Below are 9462 nucleotides of genomic sequence, written 5' to 3' on the forward strand. Positions count from 1 at the left end.
AGGAGCTCCCTGCTGTTATTCAAGCTTTGAGTTCTCACGGAAGCATTTTCAAAGGAGAAGAAAGTTCAAATCCTTCGAAAAAATATCAAAATTTAGACAAACCAGTCCCTTTGAAAGCAAATAGCAAGGGGAAAGGTTCTTTACAAGAGCCAGATGATTCAACTCCTGAGGTTATTAGCATTAAGAGTGGTGACTACTGCGAAGAAGAGGCACATTCTTCGTTCTCGGGTGCTAGTCATCCTCCGGAACCAATAGACATGGATTTGATGAAGACGGTTTATGTAGCAATCGACCAGAACAAATGCGAAGAGAAGTGTTTGATTAAAAGCCTGCCTGTTAGAGGCCTTCCAATTAGGGTTTCGGGTTTGAAATCACATGCGGTTGAAGAGAATGTTGAATCGAGCACGCCGCCTTCTCCCTTTAGTGCAGAGCCTGCATATTTACCTCAGGATTCTGAGGAGAAGGAGATATTGTGGGACGCTTCACTACCTCCCAGTGGCAATGTAAGCCCTCACAGTAGCATTGACAGTAGTGGAGTCGCAACTACTATGAGTATTGTGAATAGCTGTACAAATACATATCGAAGTGATGGAATGATCAGTGAAAGAACTTGTGAGAGTGGTAAGGCAAGTGTTAGAGGGGATTCACTTGAGAGTGCAAGAACAAGCGTAAGCAGAGCAAGCGACAGCAGTGGCCTCAGTGATGATAGTAATTGGAGCAATGTGACCGGGAGCGCTAACAAGCCTCACAAGGGGAATGATCCTAGATGGAAGGCTATTCTTGCTGTTAGGGCTCGGAATGGTATATTGGGTATGAGCCATTTTAGGTTGCTTAGACGGTTGGGATGTGGCGATATTGGTAGTGTTTACTTGTCAGAACTGAGTGGAACGAGGTGCTTCTTTGCTATGAAAGTGATGGACAAAGCATCACTGGCGAGCAGGAAGAAGCTCACAAGGGCTCAAACTGAGAGGGAGATTCTTCAGCTTCTGGATCATCCATTCCTTCCTACTTTGTATACTCATTTTGATACTGATAGATTTTCCTGTTTAGTTATGGAGTTCTGTCCGGGTGGTGATTTGCACACTTTGAGACAGCGCCAGCCAGGGAAATACTTTTCGGAGTACGCCGCAAGGTAATATTTAATCTGAGGACATTACATCTTTCGATCTATTTATCATTTTTCAGTATTTTCATAAACGCCATTTCTAATATGATTTCCCTTTATTCCACTTTGTTGTTTTCTCTACCCATTTCGTCATGATAAATATGTTCTGAACTTCTTGTTTCCTGCTAGTAAGGATACACTTAGCGTTTATTTACTAAATACCATGCGTATTGCCTTACGTTTTCATCTCAATAAAGTATCGGTGCAAAATAAGAGAACAGTTATTTTCATTATTATTTTTTACATCTTTTAGTCCGTGTCTACTTGTTCGCATTTTCTGTCTTTCCTCTGGATACTTCTGTCTCCTATGGGCAACCATGGCATACGAATCCATTTAAGGTAAGGGTTTTTGTTTCTGAAATATGTCCACTTGTTAATTAGGAAGTTAATATCTTTCATGTGTAAGTTTCAAGTTGTGAAGTTTATTGCCATGATTATTGCTGAATGTGGTTTTTGACATGAATTCTCTTAGTCTAAGTTCATTGGATGTTTGCCGATTCCATGCTGGAGCAGGTTCAAACATCTGTTCTATTTCTCCAGAACAGTTGTATCAAGTGTGGATTGCTTATGCTATCACGCCTTCTAATTGGACTAGGATCCCACTTGTATAGAACATTAGCCAATTAGAGAATGATGATAGCCAGAACTGCTATCTGATGTGGCCTATGCTTTATGCATATAAGTTGAGATTGTGAGATTCTCACCGCTACAATAATAATTACATGGGGAGACAATTTTAGCTTAAATTATTTTTATATCCTCGACACCACTTATGGGTTGCGTACATCATTTAAGACTGAAGGGCATAACAGCGGCTATTAGAATATAATAAGTTTATCAGGTTTGCACTATGAACATTCTTTACCTGAGTCAGAGGAGAAATCCTATTCTCCTTTTCTTTATTCTTATTCTTTTTGGAGTCTGATTCTGCAGGATAGGTTGATCCTAAATATGTGCTGGATGCATCAAAGATATGGAAAGAAAATGGGATGGGATGTCAAGCCTCTCAGTACTAAAAGTTCAACTAGCTGCAATATTTCAATAGGCTATGCTTCATCAAATAAACTGGAATCACACTTTTTGTGACGCAGAAACATAGCATGTAAACATGCAGATGTTTGGTAGAGAATAGAGAAAACCCTAGTTATTGTTTATTGAGATAATAAGAGAGATATATATAGCCATACAAATAGGGTTAAGGTTAACGGGTAACAGCCCATTAACCCAATACCCAATACTTAATTTAACACTCCCCCTCAAGCTGGAGCATAGATGTTTACCATGGCCAGCTTGTCACATATAGTATAGAACACCTTTGAATAAGTAGCCTTGGTAAAAATATCAGCAAGTTGCTGTGAGGACGGAGTGAATATGAGAGATACTATCTTCTTCTCCCAAGCATCTCTGACAAAATTACAGTCAACTTCAATATGTTTTGTCCTCTCATGAAACACAAGATTCTGTGCAATATAAATGGCAGACTGGTTGTCACAATGCATTGACATAGGTCCAGGCTGAACAAAACCAAGCTCTGTCATAAACTTTCGTAGTCACACCATCTCACAAGCAGTGTGAGCCATTGCTCTATATTCGGCCTCTGCACTAGATTGTGTTACTACATCTTGTTTCTTGTTTCTCCAAGTCACAAGATTACCTCCAACAAAAGTACAGAATCCTGAGGTCGACTTTCGGTCTCCCATGTCTCCTGCGTAGCCAGCATTAGAGGAAGTCAAAATGTGAGTATGCTCATGCTTCTTATATAGCAATCTCTTGCCCGGACAACTCTTGACATATGTCAAAATCTTCAGAGCTGCTGTCCAATGAACCTCTCTAGGTTTATGCATAAACCTGCCCAGTACACCTACTGCAAAGGTAATATCAGGTCTGGTAACTGTCAAATATATTAGCTTTCCAATCAGTCTCCTATATTGCTCAGTACCATCTAGTAGAGAGGTATCATCACGCCACAAATCAATATGTACCTCCATTGGAGTGCTTGCAGGTTTGCATTCCAAGAGACCTACTTCTTCTAGTAACTCTAGCACATACTTCCTTTGGGACAACAACATGTCATGTTTTTTATATGCAACTTTAATCTTAAGAAAATACTTTGACTTTCCTATGTCCTTAGTGACAAAATGACGATTTAGATACTCAGAGTCACTCCTAGTTAGCAGAATATCAACATATACAACTAAAATAACCAAACCAGTTGTTGTGCGCCAAAGAAAGACAAAGTGATCAGACTGACAGCGTTGGAAACCAATACTAGAAATAACCTTGTTGAACTTATCAAACCAATACATGAAATGAAAATGAGTAGTTTACATTCTTTGAGCCTTTACAATATTTTTTTCTTTGGTCTTTGTTCTTTCTTGAAATTTTTCATGTCCATTTACAGGAAAATTTACATGCATTTAATTCTAATTGTTCAACATCCTTTGAGAACATATGTTGGCCATTAAAAATATTAGGAGGCTCAAAGATAAAAACTTCTCATAAACTGAAAATGAGTACTTTACATTCTTTGAGTCTCTACAATATTTTTCTTTTTTGGTCTTTGTTCATTCTTTGAGTCTCTACAACATTATGTCTATGCTTCCTCTCAGTAACTCCATTTTATTGTGAAGTGTGAGAGCAAGAAGTCTGATGAATAATGCCATTAAGAGCACAAAATTTTAAAACGTTACTTTTCATATATTGCAAAGCATTATTAGTACGAAGAATACGAACAAAAGTAGAGAACTGAGTTTTTATTTCTTTATAAAAGAGTTCAATAACGTGCGAGACCTCTGACCTCTCTTTTAACAAATAAAGCCACGTCATGCGAGAGAAATCATCAATAAAGATAATGAAATATCAAATACCTTGCACAGAGGGAACACGATAAGGACCCCGGACATCAGAATGAGCCAACTCAAAAGCAAAGCTATTGCGTTTATCGACACGACTCTGAAAAGTAGCACGATGGTGCTTACCCAGCTCACACGACTCACAACCTAAAGAGAAAATAGATGGCTGAACAGAAACTACCGATCTAAGTTTTGTAGTGAATGATGACCCAGACGTCAGTGCCATAATAAAGTAGAGTCAGCCTGCGATGCAACAAGACCAGCTTCTGACACACTATCGTTCAAATAGTACATACATTCTCTCTTATGTCCCGAACCAGTACATACATTCTCTCTTATGTCCCGAACCAATCGTCATCCCAATTGCTAGGTCCTGAAAAACACAATAAGATGGAAAGAATGTGACTTTATAATTTTTTTTATTTTGTAAACTTGCTAATGGATAATAGGCTAACAGGGAATTTGGGAACATATAACACATCAGTTAGTTTTAAAGAGGGAGTAGCATGAACTACTCTATCACCACAAACTGGAGAAAGAGTACCATCAATAATGCGGATAAAGAGAAACTTATCAGAAAGATGTAAAGATACAAAGTGATCATTTATACCTCTCATATGAGATGAGGCTCCAGAATCTAGTACCCAGGGTTTGTGAGAAGAAGCAATGTAAGCATCCATACCTGAAGAGGATGTATGAGTAGCAGAATGAATGTTCTGAGAGAGATCTAGCTGGCGTAACCTCTCATAATCTGCCTGAGAAATCTAAACAATAGAGGCAGTAACAGCTGGACCACTAGAAGTAGTAGCAGAAATAGGCGAGTGAGTCGACTCGGTGTCAGCTACCTGGCCCCACTGAGGACGACCAAACATCTCTCAACACTTCTCAGAAATATGATTGGTTCTCCCACAGTGATCACACTGACGTGAGCCTTTATCAGCTTCACCTTATCTCCCATCAAAGGAGCCACGCCCTCCCCCTGAATCACGGCCACGACCACGACCGCGATCTCTGCCTCGACTAGAGAACATGACAGATTGATCCATTATAGGTTGAGACGATGCAATAGTAGCAGAAGTAACACCAGTAGAGACCTCTGTATGACTCTGGAGAATGTAGCAGTCAATAAGGGAATGATATCTTCACCCAATATCTGTCCCCTCACCTGAGACTATAAATTAGGGTGCAATCCAAAAAGAAATTTGGACACTGTCAGATCGCGTCGATACCCCAACAACGTCGTTACATCAGCTACCGCAGGCTGATGCATCTCTAGTTCGTTTATCAGTCATTTCAACTCACCAAAGAACTTCGGAACTGACCTATCTTCCTATTTGAGCGTAAATAGGCGCTAATAAATCTCAAATACACGGGAAACATTCTTTCCATTCCCGTACATAATCTTCAAGCTATCCCACATCTTCTTCGCAGTGGTTAAAAATATAACGCTGCTACTGATCTGTGCTTCCATACTATTGAAAAGCCAAGTCATAACACAATAATCAGATGAGAGCCATGAAGTGTATGTGTGATCTGAGGTGGGTGGTGGAGATGCCAGAAGATGTGAGAGTTTGTTCTAAGCGCCAATGAAGATGCAGAAAGCTTATACCCAGAGCAGATAGTTTGTACCATTTAATTTAATTGTAGCCCCCAAGACTACCTTGGGCGCAGAGGTCTCTCCAGCAACAACAGAAGGAGTAGTAGAGGAGGAGATATCCGACATCGAAGTAGTCATTTTATCGCAACAATAGTAGACATATAGTAGTCAAATAGGCAATATAGTAATAGAGATCTGTTCTTGAAACATAAACTAAAAGCAGGTCAGGAGCAGGATGATAATATTTCAGCCGGACATATACCAGATCTGAAAAACATAAGAGGCAGAGTAGTAGATAGTCACGCCCTCACGCCGTGGAGGCGATATCACCTGAGGGAGAGAGCCCTGGCTTCTGTTTGCACAAAGGCTCAAGTTAAACTCTATATTCTCGTTTCTCGAAGGAAACAAGAATAGAAGTGAAATTCTCGTTTTTCGAAGGAAATAAGAATAGAAGTGAAATATCTCAACAAGATGAGATATACACATTTCCTCTCATCAGTTCTGGACTGAAATGTCGAGGGAATAGTCAACACTGCAATAACAGTGTCAACGGCCAACGCACAAAACAAGCGCATGGGTCTGCAGCAGGATGCGCGCGATGCAGCGAGGGTAGCAAGAGGGGCAGCGGGTGGCTAAGGGTTGTTCGGCTACCGAGGGGAGGGGCGGCTGCAAGCGATGGGCGGCTGCGACATGGCGCGGCTGCTGCAAGGGGGGCAGGGGGGTGATGCTGCGGCAGGAAGCGGCTGCGGGGCAGGTGTGGTAAGGGGTGGTGTAGCAGCGGTAGAGCGGTTGGTTTTCGGCTAGCGAGAGGGAGCGGCGGCAAGGGGGCGCAGCAGGTGGGGCGGGCTAAGAACAAAGGAGGGGGCGGCGTAGTGGTGATGGTGAAGAGGACCGGCGGCGGCGGTTTTTGGGAACGATTTTGGCGGATGGTTTCATGCTCTGATATATGTAGAGATATAGAGAAACCCTAGTATTGTTTATTAAGATAATAGAGAGAAATATATAGCCATACAAATTTAAGGTTCGGGTACAACCATTAACCACTATTAATTTAATAGGTTCCAACTTCAAGTGCGCATCTAGTCAGTACCAGCAGCATAATGTCTTGGTGATTAGATAATTTTTCTTATGAAAAGAGAAGAAAAAGAGAAAAGAAATATATCTATGTTAAACATTTAATTGGGAGCATAGACACTCTTTCTCAACAACTAATATCTATATGAAGGCACACAAGTATAGACTTTAATCTGTATCTAAGTACTTAATGAAACGGTAAATTTCACAAACACTATAACCTATGAGGTTTCACACTAAAAGCCCCTTAATTTTATAAATCAGAGAACCTCCCGGAACTTTTAGTAAAACCCAAACTATAGGAAAATCTGATAATGGCGCTAGCATGTAGAGTAGAAGGTAATGTGGCCTGATTGTTGTCCTGTCCTCCTACATGAATGTTCTTTGTTCAGTTTTTCATCACAAGTTTTGATTTGTCATAATTCAAACTTATCACTCTACTCATTAACATTGTTTATGAGATCTTCCCATAGTTCAGGAGGGTTTGGTAGAATTTTGAGATGCGGTGGCCTTTCCTTCTTTTTGTTTTCTTTTCTTTTCTTTTTCTTTGGGTGGGGGTGGGGGTAGGGGTGGTGGCGGTTTTGGGTTGTTATGTAAAGTTCTCTTCAGTTTAAGAATTGATACAAGCGGGAAATGGAGAGTGCAGATTACCACCTTTTGTCCTTTTATAACTAAGAAAGTTACATTTAATTTTCTTGGAAAATCATGATGTACCCATATGCAATTTACCAGGGTGTGGCAGTATCTATTGCTCACGTATAAGTCCGAGTCTAAACATAATAACTCACTAAAACAAGTCTAGGGTGCCCATTAACTATCAATTTAACTTCAAAAAAACATGCTGGATGTGGAAGTATATCCAGGGTATCCAATTTTTTTACATTATCGTCCAACTTTAAAGCATAAGAATTTAAAAATACAAGCAAGATTATCTTCTTGATTTTGCAATGACGGAGTCTTCCAGTAATATCCCCTCAGCAATTCAGGGTACTGCCTGAATGTCAACCATCCAGTATAAGGTAAAGGACGGAAGGAAACGTAGGAAATACCTTCTTAACCCACAGTAAAGCCTTTTTTTTTGCCCTCTATGTTCCCTCTCAATGCCTGCTTTCAAATTAAGTATACCATGCTGACAACTAGTATAAGGAATATGCATAACAGAGGAGATTCTTTACCTGACAACATTCTTATATCCTGTATACGCATTGTCTCGTATACCATTGAGAATGACTTATCCGTTACTGTAACATATTTTTAGCAGAAAATTTTAGTTGTCTGCTGAATAGGAAAAGAAAATAATGAATAAATAAAAGAATTATGACCAGTTAATTAAATGACTAGATTGACAATGCGATGCATCACTAGACCCACGGATGATCTTTCCTTGTTCAAACCTGTCAACTGAATGTCTTGTTTCCTCAATTATTGTATCATAGAAGCTTCTTACAATATTTTACAATTTATATTATTTACCTGTCTGTGCAGATTTTACGCGGCAGAAGTCCTATTGGCTTTAGAGTACCTGCACATGCTCGGAGTTGTCTACAGAGACCTCAAACCTGAAAATGTTCTTGTCCGTGACGATGGTCACATAATGCTATCGGACTTTGATCTCTCACTAAGATGTGCAGTATCACCAACCCTAATAAAGTCCTCATCGCTCGACTCTGACCCTTCTAAACGATCAATAGGTGCATTCTGTGTCCAACCTGCGTGTATCAATCCTTCATCTGCGTGTATCCAACCCGCATGCTTCATGCCTAGGTTGTTCTCTCAAAAAAACAAGAAAACTTCAAGAAAACCTAGACCCGAGCCCACTCAACACTCTACCACCCTACCTGAGCTCGTGGCTGAACCCACAAGTGCTCGTTCCATGTCCTTCGTAGGAACTCACGAATACCTCGCGCCCGAGATAATAAAAGGCGAAGGCCACGGGAGCGCTGTAGACTGGTGGACCTTCGGGATTTTCCTCCACGAGCTTTTGTACGGGAAAACCCCATTCAAGGGGTCAGGCAACCGGGCGACGCTGTTCAATGTGGTTGGGCAGCAGCTTAGGTTTCCGGAATCTCCTGCGACGAGCTATTCAAGCAGGGATCTGATCAGGGGTCTGCTGGTCAAGGAGCCTCAGCATCGGTTGGGGGTGAAGAGGGGAGCGACGGAGATCAAGCAGCATCCCTTCTTTGAAGGGGTGAACTGGGCGCTGATACGGTGTAGTACACCGCCGGAGGTGCCGAGGCCGGTGGAGGCCGAGATTCCGATGAGAGGAGGAGGAGGAGGAGGAGGAGGAGAAAATGGTGGGAGTAGCAGTAAGAGGATGGGAGGGGGTGACGTGAAGTCTGGAGGCAAGTACCTGGACTTTGAGTTCTTCTGATGACAGTTGGGATTTGGGAGGTTTTGTGGTATTAGCATGTATTGTTGTAAGTGAGATGAGAGTTGCTGTAATTGATTCTGTGTTTGTATACTCTTCATATTATCAAGGGAAAATCTTCTTTTAACCCAAAGTTTTACTCCAACTTATTTTTAAACCCACCTTCTTTCATTATGATCCATACACCCAAAATACAACACCCACTTATTTATAAACCCAAAGTATCAAATACACCATATTTGTATATTGTATACAAAAAATAAAAGATAAATTCGAAATTACACTGTTCTTCTTCTTCCTCCTCCCTAATAACTACTCATGGCTCAACTCACTCTTTCTAATTATCTCCATCCCTAATAACTGTTCTTCTTCTTCCTCCTCCCTAAATTCGAAATTACAATGTTCT

The 9462-nt window shown here is 40.8% G+C and overlaps 1 protein-coding gene across 1 annotated transcript; it reads left to right on the forward strand.

Moving 5' to 3' along the window:
- LOC109839352 (serine/threonine-protein kinase D6PKL2-like) lies at nt 3-9189 on the forward strand (the record flags this gene model as incomplete). The annotated part of the gene is made up of 2 exons (XM_020407780.1): nt 3-1132; nt 8174-9189. Coding segments are annotated over 2 exons (2016 nt in total), but the record flags the coding sequence as incomplete, so codon positions are not given.

Source organism: Asparagus officinalis, chromosome 4, assembly GCF_001876935.1.
Source record: "Asparagus officinalis chromosome 4, Aspof.V1, whole genome shotgun sequence".
Taxonomy (NCBI): domain Eukaryota; kingdom Viridiplantae; phylum Streptophyta; class Magnoliopsida; order Asparagales; family Asparagaceae; genus Asparagus; species Asparagus officinalis.